This window comes from Erythranthe guttata, chromosome 10, assembly GCF_056151865.1.
Source record: "Erythranthe guttata isolate IM_541 chromosome 10, IM_541, whole genome shotgun sequence".
In the NCBI taxonomy this organism is placed as follows: Eukaryota; Viridiplantae; Streptophyta; class Magnoliopsida; order Lamiales; family Phrymaceae; genus Erythranthe; species Erythranthe guttata.
Window position 1 is genome coordinate 5580100 of NC_142542.1, and position 20130 is coordinate 5600229.

Genomic DNA, 20130 nt, shown 5'->3' on the forward strand with positions numbered 1-20130 from the left:
ATTACGTGCTATAGAATTTTTATCAATTCATTATGTTGGACATGAATTTATTTATGCCATGAAATATTATGTACTCGTGTATATGTTGATATAATATGCTTGATATATTGTTTCTTTCTATGATCAACTAGTATGAAAGACGTGCTCACATGTCAAATATTATGTTTATTATAATATTGATGTACATATGTTTTATATATGAATCATACTAAGGTTTAATTAAAAGCATGATTTGAAATAAAATAGAAAGAAAGAGAAACTCAATTCATGAGAGCACATGAGCAGTTTTTGTCTCAAGAACATAAAAGAAGATCGAGTCGATGGGTTCGATTTGATTTGATATCACATTTGCAAAATAATGATCTACAATGTGAATGGATGAGATCGGATTTTGATTTTTCAAAGATCCGAAATAGTTGTTAACAACAATGGATGTTTTGTTGAAATAAAATTCGAGCAGTTTAATTAAGAGCTCGTTTTGTAGAATTAAATCGTTGGATTTGACTGAATTTTGAACAGCATGTTTAGGACATGCAATCCTAAATTATGAATGATTAAGATTAGAATTTATATATTCTAACTTTAATGTTGAATAGTGGAGATCAACCACCATTTGAAGAGATTAATATTCTCTTGTTTATTGACAAGATTTAAGTATCTTGACGAATTTTCTCTTTTGAGGAAAAGGAAGAAATCTTACTATCTCATTTGTTGACAAGATTTAAGTATCTAGAGAATATTTCTCTTTTTGTGATTTCTTGAAATACAATTTCTCTTGTAATTAAATCATATTGGTGATCCAATATATTTCTCTAACTAAAGAAGAAATGTATTTTGTTACATTGTGTATCCTTATTGATAAATAAAAAATAAGGATTTCAAAGCATTTAAATGCTATCTGAATGAAAGTTGGAAAATGCAACTTTGACAAATGAATTAAAAAATGAGTATGGAAACTCTTGAAAAAAATTTATGGATATCATAATGATAAATTCTAGAATACATACTCTAGAATTTGTGGGGAAAAATAGATATTCCGAGCTAACCACATTAATATTTAGAAATGTGGGGGTCTTTAGGCCCTAAACATATAAATTTGATACCCCGAGCTAACCACATTAATATTTAAAAATTGTGGGGGTCTTTAGGCCCTAACCAGTAATCACATTAATATTTAGAAATGTGGGGGTGTAAGGCCTAGTATAATTAAGTGGATAAATAATGATTGTGCACAAGATAGTCACTCTTGCTGCAAATTGATTATATTGTGTTTTCTTGTAAAATAAGAAAATAAATAAGTTCGTAATAAAAGAACTTATAAATGTGTAAGTGGTAAATCATCAAAGTGATGAACAACCAAGTTAATATATGTGTGAGTGGTAAATCATCAAAGTGATGAACAACCAAGTTAATATATGTGTGAGTGGTAAATCATCAAAGTGATGAACAATCAAGATACAACAAGATGGCAAAGAAAATCAATACGTTTGATTTTGATTTGATTTTATTAACTTATGAGTTATAAAATGAACGATGGACAATTATTGAAATATTGTCTACATTGGAAGAATGTACGTGGAAGTAAGTTTGTCTTCTTCCAAGTAATAAACCATTAAGGTTTAGATGGACTATTCAAAAGAAGAATTAAAATGGTGGTCCAATTAAGCTAAATTAAATAGCTATGGAAAATCTTGATTATTTATAACAAGATATTGAAACTCGTTAAGTGATTCTAAAGTAATATTTGATAAAATTGTGTTATCAAATAGTTCTCGTAATAACGAGTGTGACCAGTGTATTTATATTAAAGCACATGGAAGTGTATGTCCATAGACGACATTATAATCATGAGATAATGATCATGATATTATTTTGAACGTTGAGAAAATATTGAAAATAAAAATAAAATTATGTTTGATGTCAAAAGACGAGGGTTTAGACGATGTAATCTTATAGATTAAAGTCACTAAAACAAAGATAGTCTTATTGAAAGTCTCATGTTGAGACACTACTAGAAAATTGATCTAGTTGTCTAAAAAACCAAGTGTTTACCTTGCAAAAAATAATGATGAACAATGGTTCAATTACAAATATTTTTGGATAGCTTGGCAGCATAATGAATTGCAAACTAGTAAATATGTAATTCCAAAATAAATAATCATTCAATGATATTATAAGGGTTCTTAGGTAATCTAAGTATCGCCTTTAAATGGATTAGATTAAAGAAAATATCTTATTGTATTAGGAAAGTACATTGGATATTTGAGATCCTCAAACATAATTGAATAGCTCGATTCATGGACGAATTCGAATGTATAACTTGAGATAAGGTTAGAAAAGAAGTTGAATAAATTTCATAAAATTACTGGAGGATGTTCCGTGTTGGACTTAGTCGGTGTCTACAATTATGAATAAATTGTGATAACCAATCGGTTACGTTAAGGGCACAAACGACATGTATAATGGCAAGTATCGATACACTCGTACACATAAGACCATTAGGCAATTGATCTCAAAAGAAATAATATTGATTATGAAAATCAATGGTTAATAGCGGATCCGCGACTAAAAGTCAACTAAAGAGATCAAACATATTGCCTATCTAGGGGAATGGGATTAAAACCCATAAATTAAGGACAATCTTGGTGGTAACCCAACCATGCTGACTGGAGATCCCAAGAACTGGTTCAAAAGGGACAACTAAGCTAAGAAAGTTCAGTTGAGCACTAAGGAACTCATTCCTAACTCATTCCCGCAAAAGATAATAGTGCTACCTGCAGAGAGGGTAAAGGATAAGCGAAAGCTTTTAATGATTCCAAAACCTTGTAACAAAAGGTGAGGTATTGGCAGGATACCTTTAATAGGAGATCACCTATGTAAGTGTATGAAGTGAGGGCCGCTTCAAAAGAATTGACAAACATTTATGAATCCAAGATGTGTGTCCATGGCCAAAACGGACACAATCATGAGAACTAAGGAAATGTGAGAATAGTATTGTGTGGGTTGCATTGTCTTGGTTTACACGAACGGCTGACAGTTCAAGACATCGCGTTCACTACTCAGCCTAGTAAATCCGATGTAACTCCACTACGGAAGGTTCAAAGCTATATGCTACCTATCCCGATGCAATACTATTCGTGGGAACTCTAGAGAGAATCGACGCCCTCGTTTTCATTCATGTGGGGGATTGTTGGGAAAATTGGTTAAAAATTGAGTCATGAACAATTTTTTATCAATGTTATTGTACGGTCTAATTGAGTATATAAATGAATTTTGGATTAGAACCAATTTTGTGGTGAATGAAAAAATTACTAGTCCAAAACATAAGGAAAGTGGGATTTTGAGTTATCCCACATTGGAAAAGTAGAGAAGTACTGAGCTGTATATATATAAAAAACATTGGGTCATGGGCTTTTAACCCATTGGGCCCTTATTACTCGAAGCCCATCTCGATTGGTCTGACTGGTCTGAATTGGTGCGGCCGAACCAATGCAAACCATTCGGCTCAACTCGAAATGGTGCAACCACTCCCAATTGGCTCAACTCGAAATGGTGCAACCATTCAAACAAAAGGTACCTTTGAAATGGTGCAACCATTCAAACAAATGTACCTTTTTGCTCCAAAGGACACTACTTTTCGAACCTTATAAATAGACCCTAACTTTCCCACAATTCCTCACTTCAATCCAAAAAATAAGTCTACTCATATTAAGCCTACCCTCCACAGATTCTCTCGAAAAGTTCTACACAAAGTACAGTTCGTCGTACTTGGGATTTGGAGTGCTCCTATTCCAAGCTTTGCCGTTGTATCTTGGGAGACGATTTCCATTTAATCCGTTAGCACCGTTGCGGCGAAATTTCGTCTTAAGGACAGAGTCAACTCGCCTCGGCAAATTTACGTTCATTGCAGATAATCTTTTCGTATTTTCACTAATTAATTTGTTCAACCAATTTACTAAATTCACTACCCGTTTTATGTATCGGGAACAACAATATATATATATGGGCCCACACCAATTGTTATATAAGCATCTACAGCGTTATACGAAAAAAAAAAAAGTCTGATGGAACGGATTAGAATCGGTCCTTTTCGTTTATTTTTTTTCGAAAGTCGAAACTCGTCATAAAAAATTCTATCCCGATTTAATTTCTCTTTTTCGAAATCTAGTAGAAATCCATTCCCATTAATTAAAAAATCTCGGAAATATTACCATTTAGTAATGATTTTATTTAAAAAAAAAAATTATATGGAATTAAGTACTGGTGAGTGGTAAAAAAAAACTGTGGGATTTGGACTGTGGTAAAAAAAAGAAAGAAAGAACAATGGGTGTGTGTACTGTGTGTGAAAGATGCTGGATTTCACTTCATTTTACTTTTTTCCAGACAATCTTTTGCAGGCTTTCTATATACCCCACACACACACACACACACACACACACACACACATATATGTATCTATAGGTGGTCTGAACTTTGTAATAAACAGTAGCACTAATTCTCACTCTTTATCTCTCTGTACTTTTCTTTTTCTCATTGGTTGTGACTGTCTGAGTCAGTCCCCCCACCCTAAAAGAATCACTTCTAACTATGATTTTCTGCTTCCTCTTTTGGCCATTTTCGAACCCTCCACTTAAATTTACCTTTTTGTCCTCCGATTAAATATTTCATTTTCCTTATAAAGAAAAAAACTATTGTCTTAGGGGGGTTTTTAATGGGCCTGGGGTTTGGCCCCTTTATTTATGTTTGATTAGTTCAAATGGGACCTAAGTAAAGTAAAATTAATTGAAACGTGGGCTTATGCCCATTTATTGAATTTAATAATTTATAAGTTTTATTACTTTCGGGGCAGGCCCATCATAAGGTTTTCAATTTTAAAAAGGGTTAAATGCACTTTGCAGAATTATAGTCTATGTCACAGTTACCCCCTTAAAGTATCATTTTTAACCTCGACATCAATTATTTTGTATTTTAAAATTTAAAACATAATAAACATAGCAATTTAATAATTATTGGATAGATATAAAATTTAAAAGTAACTGAAATTAAATTATTGAAAATTAATTAAAATTACTATTAGTTATGTATTGAGTTCTTAAAATTTATTAATATGAATATATTCGATTAATTGGTCCAACAATATGTTATTTATTAATATATCCAACGCAAGATCATATTTTTAAAATTTTAAATATTACATTTTTCAACAGATAGTTTTAGTTGTGTTGTTTAATTATTCTTTCACTTAGAGCCCGTTTGGCTAAGCTTATTTAAAACATCTTATAAGCTCCTACATCTGATAAGATGTTTTAGGAGCTGATAAGCTGTTAGATCTTATTTTAAAAATTATTTTTTAAGGTGTTTGGATATGTAGCTTATAAGTTACTTTTTGTTTTTATAAGTTGTTTAGGTGTTTGGAAATAAAATGTCTGTTTATTGCTATAATGACAAAAAAGTACATGAAGCCACTATAATTGTTAAACTTATTTGACTCAAATACTTTTGTTCCTAAAATATTATTATAATATTTACAAATTATTTTTTCAAATAATAATAATAATATAAAATTATATAATAATATAAAATAAAAGTTGTGAAAGAAATATAATTTTTTTTTTGTAGATGAAAGAAATATAATTTATTATGGAGATAATAAGAATATTCGTGTATTTTTATATACATATAAAATATAAATAGAGAATAATTTTTTTTACAATTATTATGATAATTACGATAAGTATATTTAACTAATTATTAATCTTGATTACAAGAATACGTTGTTTTGATAAAATATAAATATTATTAGTATTCATGTATTATAATAGAGTAGTTGAGGGTAATTTTGTATTTTTAGTGTTTTAGTAAAAAAACAAATAAGATCTTAAAGAAAAAATGTGGGGTAGAGGTACTTTTTAAAAAACATCTTATAAGCCCCCTAACAGCTTATTTTTGGAAAAATTAAGATCTTTTGCAATTTTTTTACCAAACACATTTTAACAACTTATAAGCTCCTAAACATCTTATAAGATGTTTTTAGGAGCTTATAAGCTTAGCCAAACAGGCTCTTAGTCCTTTTAATAAAAGAGAACATTTTAAGGTTTAAGAATTTAAAATACAAATTAAATTATACTTGAGAAGCTAAATGTTATAAATAATACTTTAAGGTGGTAAGTGTTACATGGGATATACTTGAGGGATATAAACTATATTTAACGCTTTAAAATGAAATATAGGAATTTTAAATTTCCTATCTAAACAAAAACAGAGTGGGGCAAATTAAAAATCGCACCATTCCATTTCCGAGTCACCAGCGCAATGCCCATCAAATGGTAAATAGAAAAATAAATAAATTAGGAAATTGAATTCACGATTCGAAACCCTAATCCCCTTTCCTGAAGCTTGAATTTCTTCCACAATTTCCATCACGATTTCACCTCCGCCAAATCAACTGTTCTACATGAATTACATTTATTGTTGATGTTGTTGTATGTAGGATATTGCACTGGCAGCCAAACCCGGGCACCACTGTGAACAGCCAAATCCTCTCGGAAGTTTCTCAGTGCGCTGAGAGCATCAATGGTGTCAAGGACGGACGCTGGAAGTCAACTCTCAGCTTCTACAAAGCCATGGGTAGAGGTATCTTCAACTCCGATTCTATATTTACTGTGTGTGTGTTTGGGTAGAGGTATCTTCAACACCGATTCTATAGTTTGTGTGTGTGTGTGTGTGTGTGTGTGTGTGTTTATGTGTGTGTGTGTGTGTGTTTATGTGTGTGTGTGTGTTTATGTGTGTGTGTGTGTGTGTGTGGGTGTTTGAGTATTTTGAGTATGTGAATCTGTGTGTTATATTTCTTCTATTGTAATGTAATTGTTATTTTTCGTCTATTGTAATGTAGTACTGAGAGAATGTGGAATTGTTATCTGAACGATTTTTTGATTTTATTTGATTTTATTTATTTCATTGTACAGAAAAATTGAAAACCTTTTAATCTTTTTGTTTCCTGGTGATTTTAAGAACAAACGATCGGGAATGAATTTCCTCGTGATTTTGTGGGGATTTCCCTAGCGGAGCAGCCCAGTAAATATTTCTTAGTAATTAGAGGGCAGCGCCTTGTGGTCGAAGCTGAGACAAGTATCCAGGCCATTATGGAGAAACTCCAATCTTATAAAACTAGGGTTGCCCTTAATTTTGAGGTTAGTTGTTTCGAAAATGTGCTGAGTTTTTTCGTTTCTTGATAAAATTTATTTGATCGCTTGCCGAGTCAATTTGTTTATGTCAAAAGAGTGAAAAGGGAAATAATTACTGCTTAATGTCATTTGTTCATGGTAAAGTTTAATTTGATGTAGGGGAATCAGTATCAACTCGGTGATTTTCAGTTGCGAGTAGGGAAGGTGGTTCCGATGCACTCTGAAAGTTTGAGGGGTATCGTTATGGAGGTACTAAGCTTCCTTAATTCTTTTAAGTTCATAACTTTCGTATTAATATCTAACTACTATTTATAAGTATGGTCTACGTTTTGAGATTATAGATCCCTGATGTAAGATTTTCATAATTGTTTTCTCTGTTTTGAGATTATAGATCCCTGATGTAAAATTTTCATAATTGTTTTCTCTTTGTCGGACTTCTGGTATAGCATCTGTAATATTTGCCCACATCGGAATTGTTTCTAATGTGGCCTCTAAGGAAGTAGCTCGAGTATATATGTATCAAATATATATAGGTGTGTGTGTGTGTTTTATCTAATTTAAAAGAATGGGAAACATCATTATATAGCTTCAATGTGGCCTCTGGAAGAACAGTTGGAACGGTACTTCGAGATTTTTTATTCCTTTCGAACAACAGTATCTTTGAGACAATATGGTATCATTGATTAAAATTGAGTATCTTCAGGCACAGAAAATGATCCTTAATATATATATATATATAGGAAGACTTTCCGGTTTTTTAATGGCTCGAACATTCTTTGATAATCAGTCTTCAATGGTCAACCACAATTTGACGACATCGTTTTCTTGCAGATGGAGTATCTACCGATTTCATCATGGGAAAAATCACATCAAATGATGGGCGATTTCTTTGATCTGTGGCAAGAAGCTCTGTCGAAAAGATCTTTATCAGGTCACTTTGTACACAACGAACCAAACTTCAGAGAGTATGGCCTCACGGACCAATATTCATTTCAACACACAGCAGTTCAGTATGCTAGTATCACTGCTCAAATGATTGCAACTTCTCAGGGAGCTAATCAGCAGAGATAATCAATCCAATCCTCCGTTGTTAATTAATCAGAGTTCGGTATGATTGATCCAGACTATTATTTGGTTATAATCCTCCCTCTATGCTTCTTTTCATCCTGATGTCCCGTGTGTTGAATGGAAAATCGAGTTCTATTTGGGGTCAGTAACTAATATTTGTCGAACAAAAATATTGCTGCCTCGTATTTTGATAATGTGACTTCTAATATTTCTTCATTATTGTGATTTGTTTTATAGTCTTAAATCACATCAAATTTCTATGATTCTTCGGATATCCAATCACATGACTAGTGTATAATTTATAAAGAATTTATTTTGCAATAAATTTTGAATTATTGATAATGTAAATGCTATAATCTACACGTGAATGTAGGCTAATTTTCGATCTTCTTTCAGTTATTGTGTTTAACTAAACGTGAATTAACATACAATAATTACCATTGTTTTGAAAACTGGACCAGGCAAGCTACTTGGTTCACGGTTGGACCGGTTCAATCGGGGTCAAACCGATTTATTTTTTATTTTTTATTTTTTATTTTATAATTATTTAAACTAAATATAACATATTTTCTTTCATACATTAACTCATTTCCAATTAAAATGTAAATCAAACTTATTTTTCTTTTACACACAACATATAGAAACTATAATAACAAATAACATGTTTTTACAATTTCAAATGAAAAAAAAATTGATTATTATTTTTAACTGGTCACTAAAAAAATGCAGTTTTGGTCATTTTATTTGTTTATTTAAAAAAAATATAAAACATTTTTTCGGGAAAAAAACTCGATTTCCAATATTACATTTCAACCGATCAAACCGGACCGAGACAAGGCAATGGTTCGCGTTTCAACCGATTCAATCGGCGGGTTAGGTCCGGGTTTCAAAAAACATGAATCAGCAACTCCAAGAAATAGAGGAAGAAAGCGCACGCACGTGTGAGATAAAAATAATAAAACTGTGTTAGCGTAATGCGCAAGAAGGAAAAACATCGATACTTTGGATTCTCAACCGTCCGAGCCCATCATCACTCTTAAAACCTCTAAAACCCTAAGTGCCAGCCGCCATGTCCGCCCCCCACTCACACCTTCTCTCACATATATACATACACACATACGTATGTATATATATATATATATATATATATATATATATATATATATATATATATATATATATATGCGATTTTCCATTTCCGAACCAGATGTTCGTCATATCAACAGCAGGTATATTTCCCGTGACTGGAGCAAAAGACCACAAATTCAATATCCGATTCTTCTCTATAGATATAGCTCAATGTTGAATTGGATTTTCTTCGACATATTTTGGGGGTTTTGATTTCAATCAATTGCGAATGAACCGATCGTCTCATCTTCTCTGGTTTTTCGTTTTCTGAAATTCATGTATGATGCAATACGAATTGTTCTGTATATAATTGTGTAAATTCTTACTGTTCTTCTTTGTTTGATCCAGAATAGTAAACCCAAGATTGTGAAAAGAGTGTAATGGATCCAGATTGGGGAAGTTCGACTAAAGCTGTACCCAGGAAGGTATTAGTTTTTCAGAGTCATTGATCTTATGTTAATCTGATGCCTATGTTTATTTTTTTTTTCTCTCTCTAAACATGGATTTGTTTGGCATATATCTTATTAGGTGAAATTTGCACCAAAAGTCCCTTCCCAGAGGAGAAAGAAACCTGTCCTGCCTAAAGTGTAATCATACTCTACTTTTTTTATCTTGATTATTTGTATTGATTACTTTTTTTGTTTTGGTATTAGTTATTTTTTTGGTTTTGGTTGAATGTATGTTACAGTGAAAAGGTTGAAGAGGTTGAAGATGATATCAAGGCCGAGGAACTTATGCGTCGCTACAATGTAATTCCCGAATTCTTTGTCTTACTATCTTGCATAGTAGATAGTGAATTCATTTTCTTTCTTAGTTGACTTAATTGCTTCGTGTTCTAGGAATCATCAATGAATAGAAAGACGAAAGCCGAAAGAAAAGGTAAATTATCTCTTTGGGTTAGTCTATTTATAAATGTAAAATCATCCACATGCTGTTACTAATTCATACATTTGATATGTTCGAAAAGAAGGTGTTCATGTAAGAACTTCGTATCCTTCTTAAGGCATCAGTTTTCTTCGTTGCGTTTAGATCTCTAGTCAATTTGCACTGTATTGAAATACCCCTTTTGTTATCGTAGCAGAAACGTACGATCTTGCACACAAAACTGTTATGACTTGTGACGAAACTTTTCGTATGTTTAATTACATTCTCATTCAACACTCTGATATATATTTACCATCATCTTTGCAATTTCAGTTGCTCCTGTTCAAGTTGCATTCGGTTTCGGAGGATCATCTAATGCCCTCAGGTCGTATGGTGCACACAAGGGTATCAAGAAGAATCTGGGCTCTTCTAATGGCAAGTGCATTTTTGTTAAATTGTATTTTTACTGCACCGTTAAAAACCTCGTCTGTATTAAACTATAGTTTTCGTACTTGCAGATGGTACTGCTATAAACGTGGAGAAAGAATATAAAGAACCATGGGTAAACTATATACAAATAAACCCTCTATTACGATATATAATAACTAAAGTTCTCTACTCTGTTTTTAACGTTGTTCGACCATTGCTGCAGGATTATTACACCTACTACCCTGTAACAGTTCCCCTGAGACGGCCCTATTCAGGAAATCCAGGTATTTTTCAATCTAATCTAGAAAACAATTATTCTATTTACCACCTCGTGAAAGTGGATTTGTTTTCAATTATTACTTGTAGAACTTCTTGATGAAGAAGAATTTGAAAAAGAACCGGATTATGATGAAAACGCGACAAACGATGCAGCAGAGCTTGGTCTAGTGGTTGGTTCTTATTCAAAACTAAATACAATACACACTGACACACACACACACACACACACACACACACACACACACACACACACACACACACACACACACACACACACACACACAACGCATGCAAGAATTGAGTTGAGATGCTAATGATGATATTGTTTGGTGCAGGAAGAGAATGCGGAGAATAATATGTTCCTACTTAAGTTTCCAGAAAACCTGCCCATGGTAAAGCAACCGGATAGAGCAGAGGCACGAGAACCAGGGAATATTCCAAAAAACACACAAAAGGGTGCTGGAAAACCACAAAAGACATGTAATTTGGAGGAGTTGCCAGCTGGCTTCATGGGCAAAATGTTGGTGTACAAAAGTGGTGCTGTGAAGTTGAAGCTTGGTGATACATTATACGATGTAAGCATTGCAAAACTCAAGTCCTTTAGTATGTGTGTCTGTTTGTCATATCGTGTATATATATATCTTGCAAGAATAGCTAATTATGGTGAGTGTGTGTGTGTGTATATGTATATATATAATAGGTGTCTGCAGGTTTGGATTGTGTGTTCGCTCAAGAAGTGGTTGCGGTTAATGCAGAAGAGAAAAAGTGTTGCAGTGTGGGAGAACTCCACAAACGCGCTTCTGTAACTCCGGATATAGACAGCGTGTTGAAGGCTATGTCTGATTTATAGATTCTTTTGTTCGTTGGGTTTGCAGAATTTTGCTTGTATACGCATGTTTTGAAATCGTTGATCATATTGATTTACATATATATATATATATATATATATATATATATATATATATATATTACGGGACTCGGGCATAAAATTTTATATTAGACGAGGCCCTAAGCCTTATGTCGAATAAACAGTATATAAATCTGAAGGATGATTTACATTTGTTTACTTGTGTTCCATTCACATTTGTGTTGTAGACAAGTTATAACTAGTATTTCACCCGTCTATAGAAAATCGTAATAAATAGTAATTGTTAGTGTAAAATGGGTTTTGCCATTTACGGTGTCTTTTTTACATTGGAAAAGACATTACTTCGAGTTTATATTAAATTTAGTAATCAAGAGTTGAAATAAATCAAATTTACTAATTATTAGAAACACCGAATTAGGAAATTTAAAAAAATTATAGACACGTAGGCTACATGTAGGAGCATGGATGTGGTGCCTAATGTCGAATTTCTAAACTACGAGGGGTTTAAATGAAATGAGAAGAAGTTTAAAGGTTTAATGGATAAATAATAAAATATATTAATAAAAGGCCTTTCAGACCCAAATTCAAAGCCCATTATAAAGGCCCAGTTCAAATTACATTCTTCCTCCAGTTTCATTTTTTTCTTCTCTCATTCGTAAGCAACAATTTTACTGCTCAAGGTGGGTCTAACGCTCTACTCTTTGATTTCCTTCAGATCTGAAATTTCAATCAGAGTTCATCGAATTGTGAGCCTAAATCTCTCTGTAAATCTGATAGTTGAACTGTTTAGAGTTTAATTTTTATTAGGCATAATCGATTCTGTTCTTAATCTTTTTTTTTTTTTTTTTTGAATCATATTCAGCTGCAGCGTGATATCTGTATTTCTGTTGACGGTGTCCAGCTAATTTCGTCTGCTTCAGCTATGAATTCTATAAGGTTTGTGCTTCCACACGTTTTGCTTGGAATTTCTCTTGTCTTAATTGCATGTCTTGTATGTGTTGTAGTACTGAATCTAATTATTTGCAATTGTGTGAATATTTTGATTTTAAGAGAATGGTGAATTAAGTTTGTGTTTGATATAATTGATAGAAAGAAAGGTTTGGGGAATTTTTAGGGGTTCTTGTGGCAAAGTTGTAAATAGGTTTTGAATTGAGATAGAAAAACTGGTGGTGTTTTTGGTCAATATTACGGAGAAATCGGCGATAGTTAATTCAATGGTTAATTAGTGTTAACCGGAATTCTTATATTACAAGTGTTGGAAATTCTCTCAAACTCAATGAACCTAGAAATTTTCATCTAAATTGCGTCATGGAGGAATTCATTATATTTTCTATTTTCTGTCGGACGAACATTTAGCAGTGTCAACAATTTTCTTGCAGTTCGAAAAAGTTGTCTCTGGACAAATAGTTGTGACACTCGTGTCGATTTCTGCTTAGAGAACGTTCTTTATCTTTCAGAAGACTGTATTGACTTAGTGCTCAAATGATTTTTTAATTAGCATTGGTGTATAGGTCGTTCGACATTCAAAATTCAAAATTAGCTTGTGAATCCACAATTTCTTTGTGGGGGCTGTGATTTGATATTGTTATCTTAATGTTCATGGTTACTTTATTTCTTGGGAATGTTCTTCAATTAGCTTATAACTAATCAATGTAAGTTTATAATGAAATCTGTGTTTAGGGATCGTAATGCGAGAGTTGCCCTTTTTGATGGTATTGAGGAAGGAGGTATAAGGGCATCATCATCTTACTCATCACACGAGATTGACGAGCAAGAGAATGATAGAGCAATTGATGGACTGCAAGATCGAGTTATTATGCTAAAAAGAGTAAGTTTACGCTATCTGAAACCGTATTAATTTATTGTTACTTTTAATGAACCTTTTCCTTCATTAATTTTAAGTCATTAGTTGGAAAATTAGTTTTTCGTATGAGTTCAGATCTTGCTGACTTGATAACGATGAATATGTTCCTGTGACTACTAACATGGCTTGTTTTCGTATGAGTTCAGATCTTATGAATTCTTATTTAATTTTAATTTTAATTTTAATTTGTGTTCTTTTTCTCTTTATTTTAGTTTTAGTTGAGTTACTAACTTAAAAGTACTTGAATACGGGACAAGTTGACGAATTGGAAGTACTACCTTTTTTAAGTTTATAAATTGCATCATTTGGTTTATACTGAGATTTTGCTACTCTGGGTTAGTATTCACGCAATAACGTTTTTTTTTTCAATTACGTGAACAGCTGTCAGGTGATATACACGAGGAAGTTGAGTCTCATAACAATATGCTCGACAGAATGGTTTGTACATAGTTTTAATATATACTAGCACGATGAATACTTACAAATAGTAGCATAACTTTGATGCTGATTGTAAATTATTCATTCAGGGAAATGACATGGATGCCTCGAGGGGAGTTCTATCTGGAACTATGGATAAATTTAAGACGGTATTAATTATCTCGAAGCTACTTTATACGAATAATTACATTTGTCCTTTTGTAAAATTCTTTATATCTGGCTCAGGTGTTCGAGACGAAATCAAGCAGGAGGATGGTTACACTGGTGGCATCTTTTGTGGTTGTTTTCCTTGTTGTCTACTATCTTACTAGATAAACGGTCGATGTAAATTGGAGTAAAATCTTTGAAATCGTGTAGAAACGGATTGTGCTGTCTGTCCGTCTGCCTTGTGAAGTCGTGTCCTATATTGTGTTGGTGTACGAAGTCTGTTGTCCTAATGTTACCCCTCTGTATAAAAATGTGTCGTGCAACAGGTGCTTGAATAACGTGATTTCCGTTTCGTATTTCAATTGCGATGGACTTTCGAAAGCATTGTGTTAAAAGAAAAAACGAAAAGAAGAGAGTGATATAATCGGATCTAACTAATTGGAGACCTTTCTTGAAGAGCACAATGATTAACGGCGTGTAATAAATAACATATACTTGAAAGAAATTACATATTTAAACAAAATGAGCAGAAATGACAAGAGCATCTCCATAACTGTAAGTCTATAATATTTAGTGGGTCCAGAAAACAAAAAACGAAAACATGTGAGCAATAAAATAAGGCACATAGAAGCCGCAAATAAGCATTTGTCTCAAGTCCTAAGAGGAGGAAACCAAACTAGCAGCAGAGATGTATTCACTTCTTGTTGGTCGAAATTCCGAGCCTCTGTCGAAAATCCTCCTCCATGAGAGGAATGCCTTCGCGCAGTTTGATTTTCGGTTCCCAGCCAAGCGTTTCTTTCGCCTTTGTAATATCTGGCTTTCTTTGTCTTGGATCGTCTGGCGTGTTCTCCACTGTTACGATTTTCACTTCTGGATTTATCATCTGCATATCCCCCAAAAATCATTATTTTATTATTATTATTAGTTTTCATGTTTAGCTTTAAACAACACGTCAGTTAACCAAGTATACATACCTCTTTCACAGTCTCGGCAAGCTCAAGCATTGTAAATTCACCTGATACAAAAAGATAAATCCCTCAGTTAGTAATAATCATAAATTCAAACGAGAAAAGTATCAAGTGACGGTGTATATAAACCTGGATTGCCGATGTTAATTGGCCCTGTATTGTCTCCTTCCATTAGTCGAATAAGACCATCAACCTTCACCAAAAAGAAATAAAAAAAGAGTAAGGATCTCAAGCACTCGAAAGAAATTTAACCGAAAATACCGAAGATAAGATGATTTTTCTTTCTTACCATGTCAGAGACGTAGCAAAAGCTTCTCGTCTGTGTTCCAGGCAATTGGACGGTCAAAGGTTCGTCACTACAATGGTATAAATTTTGAATTATTAGTCGAGTAGTAGCAGAGATGACAATAGTGGTCTTTTGTATCTCATTGTGAAAATTCTGACACGGTACACTATACACCGTGTGAGATAAGAAAGAAAAACAGGATGATATGGTATAGGGCCTGAGTATGTTACCGTATTGCTTGAGCTATGAAATTACTGACAACCCGACCATCGTCGATATTCATCCGTGGTCCGTAAGTGTTGAAGATTCTTGCAATCCTTATCTCTGTTTTTACAAATTTACCGTTTTAATTTGGTAAGGAAATGCATCATACTACATGTAATTATATATTTAGTGTAAGAACAACAATTACCAAGTCCATGCTGCCTGTGGTAGTCAAACATCAAAGTTTCAGCTACTCTTTTTCCCTCGTCGTAACAACTCCTAACCCCTGCAGTGCCATATTAAATGACGATAAATGAGGCCAACAATGTACTTTCTTCAAAAGAATGAAAATATTGATAATATTGATATTTATCAAGCTTAATAAAGGTAAATTTCCTTCTACCACGATTAAAAATAAAAATAAAAAAATCAGCTTTTATGTTCTCAATAAAATCGTAATACCTATGGGGTTGACATTGCCCCAGTAATCTTCAGTCTGAGGATGCACGAGGGGATCCCCATATACCTCGGATGTTGATGTCAGCAAAATCCTATTGAAACGGGAGACATAGTGAATTAACAGTGCCATTAAGTATAGTGGAAATAAAAAAACATTATGGATGCAATGGCTAACCTTGCCCCGACTCGCTTCGCAAGTCCCAACATGTTTAGCGTCCCGATTACATTTGTCTTAATTGTCTGTTGAGCATTGTTACAAAGGGGAAATAAATTAATTCAACATGGACTAAAGTGGTTTTCCTTTACATAATGATTTTGCGGACAATGTAATCCTATAATGGAAAATTTTATTTTAGACCATTCAAACTAAAAGAAAGAGTGTTTTTTATCTTGGTCACTGACCTTCACAGGGTTGTATTTGTAGAAAATTGGGGAAGCAGGACATGCGAGATGGTAGATTCGATCAACTTCCACCAACAATGTCTCTGTCACGTCTGAAAATAGAAAAAGATATATATTAAAAATTATACAAGCAACGAAATGTCAACGCCACATACCAAAATTTGCAGGAAAGTCAAAATGTTTGTGTAGGGACCTATAGGGAAATTCCTCAAATGTTATCAAGTTAGATTAAGCAAAGAACAAAAGCAGATACTTTGAGTACCATGGCCTCCTCAAGAGAATGGAAAATTTATATCAAACTAATTTAGAACTTAATGGCCTGAAATCTGCTAACAAATGAACAAGAAACATTGTATACCGTGCCGAATAAGCTCAAATCGAGGATGACCAATCCATTGCTTTAGGTTGTCTTTTGATCCAGTAAAGTAGTTGTCCACGACAATTACCTAAACAAAGCGAGTTAAACTCGTGTGATATCTGCATATTTCAGTCCACTAAATTCATCAAAGTTTCGACACTCTAAATGTGCTTACCTCATTCTTCTCATTTTCCATCAGCTTGTCAACTAGGTGAGATCCAATGAATCCAGCTCCACCAGTGACCAAGATCCTCATGTTTGCCTGTCATCAATACGTAATTAGTGTGCATGACTCGTACATCCCAAAATCATTTATCTTACTCAGCCTCGTCCCAAATAAGTTGGTTCTAGGTCTAAATCCCTCATAGCCGAACTCACTACCATCGTCGCTAAATAAATTAATATCCAGTTGATAAAATATTCCATATGAGATAGGCATCAACGGAACACTCTTGTTCAAGATATTAATTTCTTTAGAAATTTGATTAGGGTGCAAATATCTTTTTTTTCATTGGTTTTGTCAATTCTTGCTTGACACATTTTAAACAATTCCGAACGAGATGAAATGAGTGGTTTCTTGGAAATGGAAACACAATTTTATCGGGGTCGTACCTGAAAAAATCTAGCTTTCCTCAATGGCGAAGGCTCAGGAGGAGACTTCACAGTTGCATGATTTGCCATTTGTAAGAGATCTGTTTCAATTCCGAAAGTCCGTGTCAATTAGATCGAATTAGCCATCATAGTAAAACGTAAACTGAACCAACATGAAAAGAGCAGTCATAGACTCATAGATCATTATAGGGTGATCCATGATGATTAATCCAATATTATTTGATATAATGAAACCCATTCGAAAGAAACCAAAGGAAGTCGATTTATTTTCTTTCTCAAATCTCAAAGCAAATTCAAATTAAATCACCGACTAAAATCTTCTGAATTACACCACACTACAAACACGTATCGAAACTGCAGACCTTATTCTCTGTTTCAAAATGACCAAAGACAAAATCTTTGTTAAAAACAAAATGTAACAAAAATTGATGCTCAGCTAAAACTTTTCTATAAAGAAGTAGATCCTAGCCCTGTTAACAAATTGCAACCATCAAACTACGAAATCAATCATTCCAATAAACGAAATCTTCGAATATCCCATCACAAAATCTACTACAGTTGTAGTGAAGAAAAACAAAATGATGAATTGAGCTCAAAAGCAACTGAATTGGCACAGACCCACAGATTCTCCGAACAAGAACATATTCAGAACCTAAAAACTAAAATAAAAAAAAAAAAATTAAAAATAATGAGCAAAATTGAGCTGTGATTAATTATCAATGTTCTCAGTGGATATTATAGAGGATCGCCGCCCCTAGGGCACGGATATATCTCAATTCACAGATTTAAGATTAAACAACAAATTCAGATTCACATAAAATGAATAGAAGTGTCCAAATTAATATTGCATCAAACTCACCAGCGGCAGAGAAATTTGAGATCACGGAAGAATTCAGATCAGATTTGAGAGAGCGAGAGAATAAAAAAAAAAAAAAACAATTAAACCGGTGAGTTTATAAATGGAGAAATCGGATCAGATTTAAGCTGCTGCACCAAACTCAAAGGAGCACGGGCCGCGGTGGGGGTGGGGCTGCGGGGGTGCGTGGGTAGGTGGTGAGTGGTAGGTGGATGGGTAGATGCTAACGTGCGCCAGTAGCTGGGAGAGTAGTATGTATGTATGTATGTATGTATGTATGCATTATGAATTTATGACAATTGGACAAGTAGAGATGGATGTGAGTGTGTGTGGATTTGCTGAACTTCAAAAATGGCGGTCGCCGTTGAAAATTCGCCACCTGTCGCTTTCCACCATCATTTTTCGCTCCCACACAATTGGACCCATCTCTTACAAATATTATTATTAGGGTAAATTACAAACACCCCCCTTAGGTATGGTCAAATTACAAAACCCCCCCTATTGTTTGAATAATTACATCTACCCCCCTCAACTATGATTTTTTCTTAGACCTCCACCTTTATGGTGCCAAATTCAACATATTCATCTAGATTCCGTGAAATGTGCTCTAGTTTGTACTCTTTTTGTGCAAAAAATACAGTTTCCGATGCACCACAAACTGATATATGCAAGCTAAAAATCACATATTATGGTCATCTTGCTTCATAATGTAGAGTTTGAATGGGATAAAATGGGTACAAAAGTGATAATATTCCATATAATTTCAAAGATTCCACTAAATTTGATGAGTTGAGGGGTGGTTGTAATTATCCAAACAAGATGGGTGTTTTTGTAATTTGGCCATACCTCAGGAGGGTGTTTGTAATTTACCCATTATTATTATTATTATTATTATTATTATTATTATTATTATTATTATTATTATTATTATTATTATTATTATTATTATTATTATTATTATTATTATTATTATTATTATTATTCTTTTTTATTTAATAATAATAAGTATTATTCACTGTCAATTATATATTTCTCTATCTCAATTTTAAAAATAGAATATCCGAAATGTGCGAGTTAAATAATAGTTCATTTGTAATATCGTAATTATGGGCCTAGTATATAGTGGAATATATTTCAATTAAATTTATTGGGTGTAGCATATACGATTTGTTCGACCCTACATCCGGTGATAAACACCGGGTGGGTCTTCTGCTGACACGTGTCTCTTTTTTGTATTTTATAATATATTTTCCGCTAGGGTTTACCTTTAGGAGTTTTAGAAAAATTAAAAAAATGACAAGTGGCAGCAGAAGACCCATCCGGTGTTTATCACCGGGTGTAGGATCGAAGGAGCCAGCATACACCTATTGGTAGAGCACATTATACAAATTCTCTACTAATTTATATAAAAATATAAAAAAAAAATAGGTGAATTACGGATACACCTTGAAGTAAAATTAAATAATTTATTAACCTCTGTGGTATTAGTTTTGCAAATACCACATAAAATTAGCAATCCTTTACATGCCCTTCTGGAATAAATGAATTGTCCAAATTACCATTTATTAAACAAATAAACTATTGATAAACTACGGGTAACCCCTAAAGTAAGACAAAATAATATTTTTACCCCTCTATGAATATATTACATTGACCCCATGTGAGTAGATTTGGAAATTTATAAATGAATATTCTATGGCCCCGTTTGGTTGCCAA

At 33.2% G+C, this 20130-nt stretch overlaps 4 protein-coding genes across 6 annotated transcripts; 3 read left to right on the forward strand and 1 right to left on the reverse strand.

Annotated features, from left to right (window-relative positions):
- The first annotated feature begins 6221 nt into the window (after positions 1-6221).
- LOC105970853 (TATA-binding related factor (TRF) of subunit 20 of Mediator complex) lies at positions 6222-8471 on the forward strand. The gene is made up of 5 exons (XM_012995676.2): positions 6222-6326; positions 6491-6633; positions 7012-7190; positions 7344-7433; positions 8016-8471. Exons 1-5 carry the CDS (start codon positions 6313-6315, stop codon positions 8253-8255), a joined length of 666 nt encoding a protein of 221 aa, XP_012851130.1. The 5' UTR covers positions 6222-6312; the 3' UTR covers positions 8256-8471.
- Positions 8472-9303: 832 nt separating this feature from the next.
- LOC105970855 (RNA polymerase III RPC4) lies at positions 9304-11897 on the forward strand. Of its 2 annotated transcripts, XM_088824846.1 has the most exons (12): positions 9304-9377; positions 9428-9481; positions 9729-9805; positions 9909-9967; positions 10069-10129; positions 10220-10259; positions 10578-10679; positions 10763-10806; positions 10897-10957; positions 11040-11122; positions 11288-11527; positions 11653-11897. In XM_088824846.1, exons 3-12 carry the CDS (start codon positions 9761-9763, stop codon positions 11800-11802), a joined length of 885 nt encoding a protein of 294 aa, XP_088680972.1. In that variant the 5' UTR covers positions 9304-9377; positions 9428-9481; positions 9729-9760; the 3' UTR covers positions 11803-11897. The 2 variants fall into 2 exon arrangements, with proteins under 2 accessions (XP_088680972.1, XP_012851133.2); XM_012995679.2 differs by lacking the exon at positions 9304-9377 and having other exon boundaries at positions 9462-9658.
- Positions 11898-12413: 516 nt separating this feature from the next.
- On the forward strand, positions 12414-14631 carry LOC105970907 (bet1-like SNARE 1-1). 2 transcript variants are annotated; one of them, XM_012995723.2, is made up of 6 exons: positions 12414-12566; positions 12683-12756; positions 13501-13648; positions 14066-14122; positions 14212-14271; positions 14348-14631. In XM_012995723.2, exons 2-6 carry the CDS (start codon positions 12743-12745, stop codon positions 14435-14437), a joined length of 369 nt encoding a protein of 122 aa, XP_012851177.1. In that variant the 5' UTR covers positions 12414-12566; positions 12683-12742; the 3' UTR covers positions 14438-14631. The 2 variants fall into 2 exon arrangements, with proteins under 2 accessions (XP_012851177.1, XP_088680973.1); XM_088824847.1 differs by having other exon boundaries at positions 12456-12566; positions 12671-12756.
- An 85-nt stretch (positions 14632-14716) lies between these two features.
- Positions 14717-18942, reverse strand: LOC105970905 (UDP-glucuronic acid decarboxylase 6). Its single transcript, XM_088824845.1, has 13 exons — positions 18418-18942; positions 17559-17638; positions 17122-17208; positions 16947-17034; positions 16589-16680; positions 16362-16426; positions 16190-16278; positions 15936-16013; positions 15754-15847; positions 15527-15593; positions 15367-15430; positions 15244-15284; positions 14717-15152 (listed from the first exon to the last, which is right to left on the reverse strand). The coding sequence occupies exons 2-13, from the start codon at positions 17625-17627 to the stop codon at positions 14964-14966; spliced, it is 1023 nt and encodes a 340-aa protein (XP_088680971.1). The 5' UTR covers positions 17628-17638; positions 18418-18942; the 3' UTR covers positions 14717-14963.
- Between the last annotated feature and the right edge of the window lie 1188 nt (positions 18943-20130).